Source organism: Rhea americana, unplaced genomic scaffold, assembly GCF_003343005.1.
Source record: "Rhea americana isolate MKP2758 unplaced genomic scaffold, rheAme1 scaffold_55, whole genome shotgun sequence".
NCBI lineage: Eukaryota > Metazoa > Chordata > Aves > Rheiformes > Rheidae > Rhea > Rhea americana.
In genome coordinates, this window is record NW_028186701.1 from 4,347,152 (window position 1) to 4,363,350 (window position 16,199).

Genomic DNA, 16,199 nt, shown 5'->3' on the forward strand with positions numbered 1-16,199 from the left:
ACTTTTCTAAATTCTTGTTTTTACCAATTCTGGTGCAGAATTGCACAGTCTAATAATACATTATACGGAAAATATATTTCTACATTGGTTTTGAATTTGCCATCTGTTAAATTAATTAAATGCATCTTTAGTTTTGATTTATAAAACAGGAGAAAAAAAACCTTTGAACTAAGTCTAAACTATGACACTTTATTGAGAGAAGCAGTGCCAGATTCTACACTAACTATGCATGAAGGCTTTTTCATGCTCTATAGCAATGCCATTATCTCTCATTCAGAAGTTGATTTCCCTATTAATGTCAGGTGCACATAGTATCCCAGGTGAGAGTATGTCAGTAAATTTTATAGTGATGTAGTGATGCAGTATTAATTCAGTATGCACCCCTATTAGTTATGCGACCTAATGAGTCCTCCCCCTCCCCTTTTTGGACTGCAGCTGCACTTAAGTGCTCTGGTTGACCTTTGTAAAGTAGCTTCTTTATCTGCTTTCTCAGCCAGCAGTTAAGTTGCAACATAGTAAGGGTGGGTGGGTGGTCTTAAATACCTCTGCCAGCCTGAGCCTTGGTACTTTTGAGATACTGGAATTCCATCGTTCATTACTGCAGCTTCAGGCGTTCTAAAGACTTCTGTAGTATATGTTGTCATCTGCAGATTTACTGCTTTGCTTTTTGTGACTTTTAGGGTTGTGATAGTCGCAAAAAAAAAAATTTCAGACCTTGAGTTGTCAAGGGAAGCAAATGAAAAGGGAAACTCTGTCAGATTTGATGAAAAGAGAGTGGTGGTAGGCAAGAATGAGAAAAAGAATGTGATGTTGAGTGACACAACAGGAGGAGACTGATGAATGTTAAAGGTAATGAAGGCTGATCACCTGCATGAGCTGTAGGAGGATGTCCTTTATCCTACAGTGGTAACTTATACAAGGTGTATGTATGCAGGGAATACCACCTTAGAGAGTTTTGCGGAAAGGAAGTTCTAAGATATTAAATATGCAGATGAATTTGATGAATTATATGATATTGAAATTAAGCATAGCCCTTTCATTGTAAAATAGGATGTAATCAACAAGAAAAGAAAATGAAAATTTTCAAAATTAGTATCAAGCCAGGGTGGCAAGTTGGAGTTACTTGAACAAGTGCTTCAGAACATGAATCATATTGGAATGTATTTCATGAAGTTAGCCATTGAGATAGCAGATACGGTAGGATAACTTCTTTTGACTGGAACACAAGTACTGAAAAGCACGCATTGTTTGGGAGAGAAGCAAAATAAAACTTGAAGGATAGCTTTTTATTTTCTTAGTAAATGAAGCTTAGAAAAATGTCATGGCATTTGAGTTTTTTTTTTTTTTTTTAATCACCATAGGATTGTTAAGATAAACTTCTGCATTACTGCTGAATCCAATTTCATTAGAACTGTCATGAGCATGCTTCAGTAATGTGAATTGTGTGTCTAGATTTCCAGAGATGTTATAAGAGCTTAGCCAACCTAGCCAGTGAAGCCTAGGGAGCTGCTCATTTTTCCCTAAAACAGAAGCCTTACAATTGGAAAACTTAATCAGAAACTGAATTCCATTCTCTCCAGGGATTGATTGGAGGAGAAATTGATTGATTGCAGTGACAAATCCAGGTGCTTCTGGAAATAATAGCAGATACATTTATTTACCAAATAGTGGCCTAGCAACTTGGTACTTTAGTATTGACGAAAACACACAAAACAATCAAATCTTGCCTGTGGAAGATCAGGTTTGTTCATTGATGAAAGGTTCTGCTTTAAAGCATTTTGATTGTAATGCGAGATAAAAATGGATCAGTGATGCAGGTTTCCCCTTTCAGAAATGGCAGATTTGGATAAATTAAGGGAAACTAGCTAGTGGAGTTGGAACTGAGGAACACAACTTTCAGTATAGAAGAGGAATGGAATCTCATCCAAGTTCAAACAGTTTGTAATTTGTATACTTGTAAAGTGGGAGTAATATGTTTTTTAGCAAAGGAATAGTGGTAGATCTTAGACATCTAGACTTCAGCAAAATTTTGATGTTCTTTAGATTATTGTAGGGACTGAAGCTAATGAAGATTATTRCTAGCATTTTAAGGTAGATAGAGARCGAACTGATAGAAAATATCAACGTGTGGCTTTGGGAGAAAGTATTTAGAAAGCCGTAGTGGAAGTTCTGGGTACTAGGTGTTCAGACTAGTTATTCGAACAAGCAGATAGGTGGTTGTTAAGAATTTTGAAACAGCAAACAAGTATGTTCTGATGAGCAAAGAAAGGAGACAAGTCAGTACAAGGACTGGAAGACGCTGAAGAGTGAAATAATAAAATTGGAAAGRAATAATTTGTAGAAAATGCAAGGTCATGAATAAGAAATATTGGTGCTGAAGGCTGTTAATTGGAAATGACTGCCAGTCAGAATCTAGTTAATTTTTAGGTTAAATTGGCAGAGAGAGTGTTGCTGGCAGAGCTTATTCTAGAAGCAAATGAAAGAAATATAAAGTGTTGGTATTTTCAGAGCAGGCTAAATTCCAAGCACTTGGGTTTTTTTCAGAGTTTGGATGACCAAGTCAAATGTAATTTTACAGGTGTTTATGTGCAACTATATTTCATGCTGTTTGCTGTGTTACTTGCTTGTAGAAATGAAAATGTGTTTTCCAATAACTTGGAAAATGGTATTTGTGACATAACTGTTGGTAGGCTAATAAAAATATTGTTTGCCTTTTGTTTACACACTGAAAATAATGTTGCTAATCTCCACATAATTTCTCAAGTTAGTGCCCCTATATTCAGGTTTTGTTATCCTTCAGGAGACATAGTATGAAGTGGTGACCATTGCCAGCAGCAATTAATATAAGAAAGCAAGCTGAGCCTTTCCCATTTATCAGGACTTCAGGGTGTATTGCTCCATCTGCCACAGGCGAACTTCACACTCGTCTAATCTAAACTGTTACTCTAGACTCAGCACAGTCTGGATTCAGGCCAGGACATGGAACTGAAAGTGCTTCAGTGACACTGATAGATGCTGTCACAGAGGGCAGTGAGTGATTAATTTTCTTTCTCGTGGGCCTTTCTACAGCAGTTGGTGCTTCTGGCCAGAAGGTGATGATGTCTTGCCTGAAAGGAGTGGCAGGGTCCAAAGTGAAGTGGTAAAGTGGCTTGAACCCACCCTGTGGGATGGTGTGGCAACATGTTTATGCTTTTGAAGTGTTGCCAGTCGTTAAAGGAAATTAAGAAGTAATATCTGATATCCACACAAGATTTCACTGTTGCCTATCAGCAAACATATTATTAGTATTAATATTAATTGCTATTCTGAAATGGGTAATGATTTTTTGTATGGGATGCAGAGCTTTCACAAAACTGAATTCCAGCCTGAGTAATGAACTGCTTGGGAATGAAGAACTATCGTGTATTTTTCACGGAGAGTTAATGGTGGAATTCCTTACCTTTTTGTGTTCTTTTAATGTGATGATCAAGACATAAGAGTATTGAAAAGAACGATAAAAATGATAGCCTTTTGAAATAATAATAATTAATCTTATTTCATATATTTTGTCTAATGAAATAATATGGGACAAAGAAAGCTCCTGAATTTTTAAGCCTCCTTTAAAAATAATTTCCAATCCAAACACTATTTTTAGATTTCTGAAATTTCATTTTGTATTGAACTTAAACTCAGAAGATGAGTTCTCAAAGTTTGAGGAAGCTGGACTGTATATGTATATATTTTTATTATGCCTAAGTTTATAAAACTCTTTAAAAAGTACAAAATAAGCAGATGTAATTTTATGATAGAGTAATTGCTGGGATTGTGAATGAGAGAAGTAAGTTAAACGTAAGTAGTAATGTACATCATAAGATGAAGTCAGTTGCAAAACTTCTCTGAACTTGTAGGAGACCACCAGTTTCACCATAAATGTTTCTGGCAATTGCTACGCAGGCTGTTAGGCGCTGTACTGAGGAGCATTTTCAAAGCCAGCTTTATGAACACTAGTAAGCTGGGAAGGAGGAATGAGGCAGCATGCTGTAGGGGTTGCAGGGGACGCTGCAGAGGACTGCATTTGGAGTTTGGGAGACACGATTCTGTTGCTGGCTTGCTGAATGACTTTAGGTGGAGGGAGACATAAATAATTTGCCTGATTTTGCCTGAAATTATATTTCTCTGAAATTCTCTTYAATAGTTAGTGATGAAATACACTAAGCATTCATAGAAGAGTGAAAATTGAGCTCTTAAGTTATCATTTTCACTATGGCTTGAGTCAGCCTTGGAATTGTAAAAAAACAAAGCAAAAATCCAAAACMCCACAACCCTAAAAATGGAAATTTAGTAAAATCATTCTTCTACCATGTATGTTTTGTGCCCAAATGGTATGCACTGTGTAAACAGCCACAGGAGATATGAGGAAGCAAACAAACTTGGGCCTCTGAACCAGTTGCTTTGGACATGCTAAAAATAATTGACTTTTGAGGAGGAGGCTGAAACTTTTCAAAATGATGTTTTGTTGCTGACTTTTTTTTAAAGTTCCAAGATGAAAGTAATTAATACGCTGGTTGATGGTTTGGAGATCTGCTTGTCTAACGCCAAGAGCTATAACTTTTTCTTAATGAAACTTTCATCCSATTCCCTGAATTGTCTTGTCAATGCTAATGTCCGTTAGCATTGCTYAGGACCAGAAGCGAAGGAAAAGTGGCTTCCAGTGGAACTTTAGGTTACACTGTTTGTATAACTGCAGGTAAGATTGGTCTGTGTGGACAGCGTAACCCTTTCTTCTCCAAGTCCTCGTCAGAGCTTCTGTTAGGAGGAGTATCAGCTGGGCTGTGATGGCAGTTTGGAGAGCTGCTGTTTGTCGTTCAAGGACAGTTCTCCAGCTTTACGTATAGTCAATGTAGGTAAATATGCAGTTTGGTTATTACTGTTTTATTGCTGTTCCAGTCTTGCTGTTTTATTCACTTGTTTTAAATTCAAATTGTGCTGTCTGATAYAGGGGCCATGTCATCTTGTGTCCTTACAGGGACTCTAATCCAATGGGACCTAGTTCCTGATTGGAGCTTTTGGGCGCTTGCACAGTAGAGGTAATTAGTAATAAGTGTACAGCTGTAATAACATGGGTCTTTCAYGGTGTGCGGTCCAAAGCATTAGTTAAGCTCCTATACGCTGTTTTAGTTCCTACTGAATTTATGTGAGAAATTGCTATTCGTCCTTTTTAGWCTATGTGATGTTGTCCACAGAAGCTCACTTCCTAGTCTGGTGTAAGTGCTTAGGCTGCTGATGTCTTAATTAACTTCTTCAAATATATCCTGTCAGGGCATGTCCTGCTAATATTCAGAAATTTAGTGATCAGCAGTTTACAAGATTACTCTGAGAAAGTCTAAAATTTGATATGGAGAAAACTTGAAGCCTGATGTGGAGCATATGAACTTATGTTATTGACTAAAAAAAAGTCTGATAAATTAATGAATTCAATTTAACAAAAACCTTGACATGTTTGTATAGCTCTTACTATTCTTTTGCATTTTCAATTATCATCTCCTTATGGAACACTTCTGAGAGTTGTCCATCCATCCTTGACCAAATTTATTCTGTTTTATATTGGTAATAATTCRTATTCTGACTAATTCTGTTTCTTGGATCACTTTCAGAGTTTTTATCTAAAGAATGGATATTTTATTTGAATTGAGTTAGTTTATCCATGCTTTTCTTGAATCCTGCTTTTTATAATCGCAGTGAAACTAAACTTTGTGGTCTGGATGTTTTAAAAACATAACTTTTAGTCTTAAAGAAACAAAACTTTTTAGATAGCCTTTTAAGTTTCTTGTAACTTTTAATGGAGGCCTAATGAAACATCTACTTTTGTCTTGATTGTTGAATAAAGATGTTTTCTTTCCTATTGACGAAATTATCTATGGGTGAGGTAGATACAAAGAAGCAGGTGACTAGCTGATTTGCTGAGAAATATTCCCATATTTGACATCTGTGAGATTATTTTATGGTTTGCATTATGTCTTTTCCAGCTGCTATACTCTGACAAAAATATTCATAGTGGTTGTGGCACTCTATAAAAATTAATTTTTATGGTGCCACACTGCATGGCATGCATTGGTTCGGATGGCTGAAAAGTGAAATATAACTATGCATTAGTACTTGGAGAAAGAGACATAACTTACATGCTATGAAATAAGATCTTGAAGTGACTGGGTCCCCATCTCAAAATTTTTCAACCTTAATAAGGATGCTTCAATGTATTCAATGCATGTGTGGACTAAATAAATAAATACTGTTGTTTTTTTTTTTTTAAAAAAAAAATCTGGTCTTGAACATGCTAAATATGTATCATGCAGCTTGAAGAGCTTGACTCCTTAAGTTAGACTTGGAATAGTTTTTATCTTAGTGTTCCATAACTGCTTGTAAAAGAAATCAAACTCACTTCCCAGCCACTGAATCCRTTACAGCTTTAGCCAGTGGAATAGGTCAGTTGTTGTTGGGTGAGTTTGCGGTATTTGAAGTGTTAGGAAATCCAAGCAGGACAAATTAAGAGACCTGAGAGAGATTTGAGAAGGAAATGGATGAAGCTCGTTTTCTCTGATTAGAATTTTGGATTGARGTCAAAGTGGTTACTTTTAGCATCACTGTAAGTTACCTAAAATGTGACAGTTCATAAAAATGCACATATATTTTAAATTTACCTTTTCACTTGGCTGACTTGCTGCTTGTTTTGCTATGTTGTATACCAGGAGAGTGAGTGAGCTGTAACAAGCTGTTCTCAATTACTGAATTGTAACAGTGCCTTTTAAAACCTAGGCTGTATTCTTGACCTTGAGGGATAATTGGAAGGAAGTTTAAGATGTTATTTTGGGGGAAAAACACTTGCCCCACCAAATACTCTGTGGGTACTAGTGCTGTTTGAAAGCTTGAAAGTATTGCATAAGAAGTTGATGTTTGAGTTTGTTTCCACATGTTACCAGTAAAAATTTATTGTAACAAAATATTGTGTGGAAATAAACTCAGGCATCCAGAAACATGACTACACTCAGCAGTAACATTTATTTAAGCAAAGCACCATGATGGAACTAAGTGCTAAGATGGAACAAGGTGTTAGCAGCAAGAAGTTATGGTCTAAAAAATCTCTTCAATKTTTTCTTTTTGCTGATTATTTCAAAGGAGAGGTTAATATTTCTGGTAGTAATCATTCAGATATATGGGATATATCTAATTATAGCTTTTATGCTAAATTTTATGCATTTTGCTAGCTGATGTGTAGATTTTGATGAGCTTTAAGTTTTTTAAAGCTTTTAAGCTTTTTGAGATTTAGTTTTCRTTATACAGAGCAGTTTTCTATCTATGGATTAGGATTTCAGGGCTAGTTTTTTTCCTTTCACTGTGTTGGGATAAAATATATATACAATTGTGCTACCTGCGTAAAAGTGCGGATCACTAACTTTCCCTCAGAACTACCAGCTGATTTGCCAGAGTTGCTAATTTGCACTTACTGTTTGAAATAACTTAATTTTTCTGTTTTGAGAAAACTTTGATAATTGAAATGAATATGTAATAATCATTTTTCATATAGCACAGTGTAGAGAGAGAATGCAAGTTCGAGGACTATTTATATAATCCTTGTTCAAAAACAAAATATGAGTTGAATATACTTAGCTCTTTTCAGCAAAAAGAAATTCAAAGAGGGAATATAGATAAATATTTTAAGATGGATTGGAAGAAAAGTGTTTTCAAAGGTAGCTATGGGAGACAGTTCAAAGATAGACTTCAGTATATTAGTATGTAATTTGGAACTGTTTTATGTCAACATGATGGCTTAGATAATGTAAAAGGTTTCTTCCATCTGCCTAATTGATCTTGAGTTCTAATTTGCAATAAGTAAAACATTTATGTAGTGTGTATATCTGTGTTTCCTTGCTATGCCTGCATATATTAAATCTATACATTAAAATAGTTTATCAAACCTTCRGGTGTGGGAGGAAGAGGAATCCAGTCTTTCAGTTAAAAAACAAAATAAAACAGCCTTTTTCAGCACAGGCACACCTGGGTCTGTCTCCTGTCTTAAACATGCAGAGTTGTGCAGCTTCTAAGTTAGGCAAATATATTGTCATGAGACTGATGACAAATGGGTCTCCATTAGGCTAATTTATTATCCTGAGACCCAGGTCTCTCCCCTGTCCCCTGCCAACTAATCACTTGCTCTTTCTCTCTTGCTTCTTGGTTGTGAGTCCTGGTGATCTCTCACTCAAAATCTTTTGCAGGCAGTCCATAAAATTTTATGTTGCTCCTGCCATTTTAAATTTACAATGTAAATAAAAATAATTTAAAAAGAGAGGTAAGTGGAGAGAGGAGATGCAACATGAGCACTGTGATTTGAAGGATAAGGAGTCCTTGCACTGTTGCTGAGCTAAACAACTATCAATTTTTAAGTACATTTCTGCAAATGTTTTTTATGAGTGAACTATCTAGAGAAAGTGTTGGTGTTGCTTTTGATGTTTGAGTAACAGCCTTTGAAGCTTTCTATATGTCTTCAGAACATGTGGTTACTGCAGGTGTTCAAAACCAAAGCTTTTAACAATTTGGATATTTTCAAAGCAGTTGTAAGATCTTATTTTGTGTCATATTTCTAATCACGATATATATACTGGTTTTGTATCTACTAGTTCTTTTGATGCATTAGAACTTGTTTCTGAAGCCATTTTATATGTAAGGAAAATTGCAGTGAAAACATGCATCCTAAAACTGTATTGAATATGAGGCTGCAGAGGTAGCCAGTGGAGCTTTATTTAAAACAATAAATGAATGCATGTAGTTTTCCCCCTCRCTTATGCATCTGTTCCCCTCTCTTGATGGTTTCTTTAATTTTTAAGAAAAAATGCAGCATGCTTTTTATAATTGGTTTTCATTTTGAGTAAATTTACATGATTTGAAGACTTAAATTTGTCTGCAGATTCTTATCTCTAAAGCAGTGGTGTCAGTCATGTAGTTGAACGTGTATTATTTTTTATAAAGCACCTCATGTGCAGCCTTCCTAATTTGCATTGGTATAATTTCTGCTTTTTCCCTCCTGAAAACTTAAGTTATTTTTAATGAGGCCCAGCAGATCTCCTGTTCTCTTTCCACTCCTACCCTTTGTCTTTCTTTTTGTACAACTGATACTGAACATCTCTAAGTACCTGTAAGTGGAGAAATATTAGTGAAGCTGATCTATAGTCAATTATTATTGAAGTCATAACAGTGAAAAAAATGTATTTATTTAAGTTGCATTTGTGGTATTGTGCTTCTATAATTAGATTTACCTGTCGGTAAGATTCAGATAACTGATTGGTAAATCAGGTTTATGAAGTGGTAGGATCTGTGCAGAAGTCAGCTGAGCTGCTTGTGTGGACCATGTACCTGAAGGGTTTCTGAGCAATGCTTGCTGCTTTTGTTTGGACAACAGTGATTCTGTGGGCATCACTTGAGAGCAATGTTGAATTTTAGAAAACACTACTGTTAACTTGTTACTACTGCAAAACCAGGACTTTTCAAGGAGTGGATGAAGTATAAAAGGTATGCTTTCTGTTCACGAGTATCAGTTTTTTAACAAGTGTGAGAAGTCTGCTTGCTATTAATCAAGTGTTTCCCTATTCTGTGCTGTCAAAGAAAGCTGTACTGCAGTCCAAAGGGGTTAATTGCTCTGGGAATGTTTATGCCCCTTCTCTTTTCATATCGGAGACTATTTGAGAACATTGGGTGTTGTGAACTTTTAGAACCGCTGCAGTATCTTGACAGTTGATTGTGCTCCTGTTTTCTTCTTTTTCTGGTTTCTGTGATTTTTGACTTTAGTTAGTAGAACCTCTGTTACCGTATTTGTACTTTTAGCATGTCTGCATGCAAGGTGAAATGTCAGGCTCAGTGAAAGAAACTTCAGCTTATGCTAATGCTCTCAGTTTTGYTGTAGACCACAGACATGGTTGGTTATAGCATGCTCCGGCATAAGTTCAGTTACAGCAGCTCAGCTGACAGGTGGTAATTTGTTATCCTGACAACTCAATTTTGGTTGAGACTCAACTTGGACTTCCTTTCAARTCTTCATGTCGAGTTTCTTCCTTGTAGACTCTTTTCCTACCTCTTTTAAGCCATGTTTTTTTTCTGTTTGTGTGCTAAAAAGGCCCTTTCAGGCTACCACTGAGTCATGTTTTGATAACATTCATAATTCTTATGAATTTCATATCAATGTGTGTTATATTATGCACATTGGCATTGATAACATTCTTTTCTTTGGTTTTACTAAGTGCTGTCAGGCCTTGTTGTTATCCATTTAGTAGTTTTGAAAAGGCCCTTTTCTGGTCTTTTTTACTTTGCCAGCTTTCTGAGTCCCTCAACGATTTCTCCCTTATTTTACTATATYAGATTCAGGCTGCTGTGTTTAGTTTTGGGGCTGCTTGTTATTCATTACCAAGATGTTGACTCTTACATCTGTCCCTTCCCAGTAATTTCCACCAAAGTATCTTAGTTTTTTAAATCCAGTGATAACATGTGTGCTCCTAGGTTGCTGCACATGTTTGAGAAGAACTTTTTTGCTCAGCTACCTTGCTGTTCTTCCTGAAACTCTATTTTAATACTCTTACTGCAAAAATCAKAGTAACTTTGCAAAGGTAATTCAGGTGTGTTACACATATTATGATGATTAGCATGTCTTGTTTTCTTTTACATTTTGTCTTTCCACTTGTTCACTGAGTTTTATTGAATACAGAATGTAAACTCTATAGGGCTAAAAGTTTTGAGTGGGTTTCACATGGAGATGTCTAAATTCATAAGCTGGGCTCCCAATGCATGCATTTWGAAAATTTAGATGCTTTCAGTTGAGCTAAGCTTATAAGTTGCTTTTAGTAAGCTTTGGGTTTTGGATTTTTTTTATACATATAAAAAATGAGGGAGGAATTTTCCTTAGCTAAATATGTTTTAGTGAAAGGGGCTCCAAAGTTGGCTGAGACTTTGCAGTGCTGTAATGTAAATAACCAGTGGTAGTTCAGAAAAGGTTTTTCTTTTTGATGAAACTCTACAGATCTATACCAGCTAAAATTCTGCTCCACTTAAAGTAAAAGCAGAACGGAAAGTTTTTTTAAACTGAACTAGCTTTATGTTTGTGTTACAATGTTGAAATTTGTGTTATTTTTACTAGCTTTTCAGGCACAATTGTATCTGTATGCACAGGCATCATTATATGTTTATTCTAAGCTATTAGCTATGGTAATATTTCCTTGATGATAATTGCATTGAATTAAATTGACTGTTTCCATGAAGCAGAATTTTTAAACTTCTAATGGTAAAATCTTTTTTTCACTAATGCTTTTTTTTAATACCATCTGTCATAGCTGCTTTTCAACATTTAATGTAAATTAAAATAGAGATTTAGAGGCTATATCTAGAAGTATAATATTTTAACGTTGTCTTTACAGGTACATGATGCTGATTGATGGCAAAAATGAAGTTTATATGATTGATAGAGATAATTCAATTTTTCATGTATCTAATCTGGAATTTCCATTTCGTAAAGATCTTCGCAGCCATCTAACAAATACTCTTCTGGATGGGGTAAGGAGCATATAATAATTTTAATATTTTTAGTGCTGTTTTCTCTAGTTCAGAAAATGGGCCAGGTTTTATGGCTGTAGCAGTGAATTATCGAGTTTTAGGAGTAATAYAGATTTGTGCACTGGATGCATGTGGGAATTGCACTGTTCATAAGTCATTTCTTATATTTAGAATAGCAATGATGACCGCTTGGCGGGAGCGGTCTACTTGCCTTTAATGTATTGAGATRTGCTCTGAATATGAGAAGAGACTTGAATACAATCTAAAATAAGTGCAGAACCTCATTTCTTGTTACAGATTTCTATATTGATATAGTAAGCATAGTCAATATAGTTCTAAAATTTGAGTCTTTTGATATATTTCTATTAATAATTTAGCTTTTGTCTTCTTTATTTTCAGCTGATCTGAATTATTGACTGCAGTTTAGAAACTGTTTAGTAGCATTTGTTTAAGGCTAGCACATTTCTAAGTAGAAAGGTTCGTAAAATAACATGACTAATGGACTCTGGAAGCTATTTGTAAAACAAGATATAAAAATGGATGTATTTATTGTTTAAAGGCTATCCTGAAGTGTTTATTATTACTAGTCAAGCTTTTGGGAACAGTAGCCACAAGAAGAGGATATTCCTCTTGATATTTCTRTTTTAGCGAAAGGGCTTCTGTTAGCTCTTACACTAAATATCTGTCAATGTAGATGAATGTCGATTGTTATTGTATTTCATTAATGCTGGAGTCTCTCTACCTGGCTCTTGGTGGAATGCTGAGTATCTGAAATGATCTGCTGCCTTGGTCTCCTGAAATCCAGTGCACCTTTCAAATACGGAAGACCATATTGTCATTCTCATGGTCATTTTCCTTCCTTTCTGGGGCCTTTGTTGTCAATATTCTTCTTGCAATGTCACTTCCGTAAATAATCTGCCCTACTGAACACACGTGTATACCTGAAGCATGTATAAATCAAATCTGTGAGGAGAATTATTGCAAGGAAAAGCGAACCTTGTCAGACAGAAGCGKATAATGGCATACTTTACACCATTTTTACTTCACTGAAAGAGCATAATGCAATGAATGAGAGGTTCTTAGCCCAAGAGTAGCTGCACAAGTTGCCATATCTGATAGGAACCTTTTCAGCCAGACAACTTCTTAGAGATATACTTAAGAATATTATTAATGACATACATTAAAGTCCATACTGTTGAGATAAGACTGGTACTATTTTTGTCTTTCTGCTGTTTCTAAGGCTCTTGAGGAAAAAATAATGATTTGCCAGTGTCCATAAAATGCAACCATATTTTGTTGAACCCATGTAGGAACTATTCATCCCTTACCCAAGCAGTGCTTATGGATGATAGTTTGGCAAAGCCTCTGAGGCTGCTGTTGAATCACTTGCTGAAATTGCTTGTAGTCAGTATAAATAAGACAGTACTTTTGGTGATACACCACTTCTKGTCCGTGGGATGAACTGGACAAGTGTGCCATCAGAACTTGTTTTGGAGCTCTGCCTGCCCTGACTTGATATGTCTCCTGAGAGGACAATCAGCAAGAGTGACACTGCTCAGCTCACCACTAGCCAGACCACAGGGGAGTGTGAATTTGGGCTTTTTTCTTTCTTTCTTTCTTTCTTTCTTTTTTTTTTAATCTATGGTTATTACATTTTTTCTACTTGTAGCTGTGTTGGTGAAGGGATCTAGAGGTTGTATTGAAAGAAGAAAATGTTGGCTTTGTGCTTACTATGAAGTGTTCCTAAAAGCTTGCAGTGAAACATGAGAAAAATGTGAGCCTGTTCTTTTGAAACTAGCACTAGAGACAGCGGTGAAATGATTTTAGTGCTATCAAAACAAATTGGTATGTACCTTAACTTACTGTTTTTCACCGCACTGAAGAATACAACATAGAACAAAACCAGACCAAGTAGCTTGATGCTACTTGCTCCTGAAGGGGCTTAAGAAAGTGCTAACAGGCAGATAACATATGCAGTGCCTACTGTACATAGAATCATAGAATCAGTAAGGTTGGAAGGGACCTCTGGAGATCATCTAGTCCAACCCCCCCCCTCTCAACAGAGTCACCTAGAGCATGTTAAACAGGGTTGCATCCAGGCAGACCTTGAATATCTCCAGAGAAGGAGACTCCACAACCTCTCTGGGCAACCTGGTCCAGTGCTCTGTCACTCTCCCAGGGAAGAAATTCCCCCTCACGGTCAGGCGGAGCTTCCTGTGCTTCAATTTCTGCCCATTGCCTCTTGTCCTGTCACACGGGAAAACTGAAAAGAGTTTGTCCCCGTCCCTTTGACACCCTCCCTTCAGGTACTTATACACATTGTTAAGATCCCCCCTCAGGCTTCTCTTCCCCAGGCTGAAGAGGCCCAGCTCTCGCAGTCGTTCCTCATAGGGCAGATGCTCCAGCCCTCTGATCATCTTTGTAGCCCTCCACTGGCCTCTCTCCAGGAGCTCCATGTCTCTCTTTTACGGGGGAGCCCAGAACTGGACACAGTACTAGAGATGAGGCCTCACTAGGGCTGAGTAGAGGGGCAGGATCACCTCTCTTGATCTGCTGACAACACCCTTCCTAATGCAGCCCAGGACACCATTGGCCTTCTTGGCCACAAGGGCACATTGCTGGCTCATGGTCAGCTTGTCATCCACCGGCACTCCCAGGTCCTTCTCTGCAGAGCTGCTCTCCAGCAGGTCAGCCCCCAGCCTGGACTGGTGCATGGGGTTAGTTTTCCCTAGGTGCAGGACCCTGCACTTGCCCTTGTTGAACCTAATGAGGTTCCTCTCCACCCAGCTCTCCAGTCTGTCCAGGTCTCTCTGACTGGCAACACAGCCCTCAGGTGTATCAGCCACTCCTCCCAGCTTGGTATCATCAGCCAACTTGCTGAGGAGGCACTCCATCCCCTCATCCAGGTCATTGATGAAAAAGTTGAACAGGAATATAGCCTATTGTACAGGGCTGCAGGATTTTTTTTTAAAAAAGTGTAATCCATGACTGTGGGCTACTACATTATATTTCAGGAGCAGCTAAACTCGTTGAAATGTCAGGTGTTTGAGATCAAGTGAACAGGCTGTTAGCTTTAAACTGGCATTGTTTCTTTAAAAAGCAAATAGCACTTCTTCAGATTTATTAGGATTCTYTGGTTGTGATTGATTAACAGGATGAAGCAATTTAATACAAATAGGCAAGGTCTGAAGTCTATGAAGTAACTTTGATGTGTAGGATGTTTGGAGAGCAAAGGGAGACCAAAGTAAGTATAAAAGTCGAAAAGAAGCGAGAACTTGAGATTCATATTAACATTGGATGAAAGAGGTCTGTGTGAGCAGAATCATCTTGCTGATAATGATCAGAGTTAGTCACAGAATAAAGTGTGCTTCCTTTTAGGAGCTGAGCCTGGGTCTTAGCTATGTCAGGAAGAAAACTGCTGAACTGCCGTTTATGAGAGGAAAATGACATTGCCACATTGTCACTGGAGGAGATAATGGAAAAACTGATAAGTCGGGGAAGATTTCAGAAATGTTTTTGGCCCATGATTCTTTTAAAAGAGTACAAGGCTTCCTGTGCCAATACATATTATATCATTATGGCATCAACCAGTGGGGAATTAGCTGTAAAGTATGTCCTGTCCTTATAGTGCCTTTCTTTTAAGGGGCACCATGACCTGTGCAGAACATTCCTACCCAAGAAAGTGGCTGAGGGTTTTATCAAAAAAAAACCAAAAAAAACCAAAAAAAAAACCAAACAAAAAAAACCACTTCAGGAAGCAAAAGTTACTCAGAAGCTACTAAGACAGAGTGCAGTCTTTAGACTGAACTTTGGCAGGTCTCCAAGTAAAATTGTAGACTGCCTTCGCCTTCGTTGTCTCTCACCAGCATTGAAAAGGAGCAAACTGTTTGCTGTCAGGCTTTTGCAGCAGTCAGTGTGAGGAAACCTTTGGAAAAGACGATTCAAAGGGGTATGTTTGAGGGAAGCTGCTCCTCCTTGCGCATGTCAAAACAGGTGGTTTAGTAAAGGTGGCTAATGCATACAGAACAGGACAGGGATGCGCATTTATTGATAAATGTGCATAAATGTGGCAGTGGCTATTGGGGTGCTTTGATCTTGTGTTTTGTGAAGCCACTAACTCCCAGATTTATAGTTTTTGAAGTCTCTTAAGAACAGGTGAAGCTCAAAAAACGTAGTCGGTTACTGATTGGGTCAGATTCTCTCAGTTACCCAAGACATGAACTATAATTTCACCTGATCTGTTGTTTAGTAAAAGTTTGTTATAGTGCATCACATTATTTCACTTTATTGGCATTAAATTAGTCTTAGTGWGATTTTTTTCCATTTTTTTTCATAAAGAGCAATAGAATGAAATTAAGAAGTCTTGGTTGAATGAAGTACCTTAGGAAACTAAAAATTTTCTGTGGCTAACTGAGATTTCTAAATTTAAATATAATGAATTAAAAAAAATTGATGATGAAATTTACTATGTGTTCAGAAATTCCTGTCAACATATTTGAAAATAGAATTTGCTATTTGATGGATCTTTACAGCACAACTTAGTGATTGAATGTTGCCTTAGTGTTGGTGCCAAATGATTATTTCCATTACTGTTGCTTTACTCTGGATATATGTGCATGATTGCTTTTTTT

At 36.9% G+C, this 16,199-nt stretch overlaps 1 protein-coding gene across 1 annotated transcript in view; it reads left to right on the forward strand.

Annotated features, from left to right (window-relative positions):
* RNGTT (RNA guanylyltransferase and 5'-phosphatase) overlaps positions 1 to 16,199 on the forward strand; it is a 189,205-nt gene that overhangs the window by 33,967 nt on the left and 139,039 nt on the right. The window contains exon 8 of the mRNA XM_085318674.1: positions 11,433 to 11,568. Coding sequence (XP_085174800.1) covers positions 11,433 to 11,568 — 136 coding nt within the window. The remainder of the gene's footprint in view (positions 1 to 11,432; positions 11,569 to 16,199) is intronic.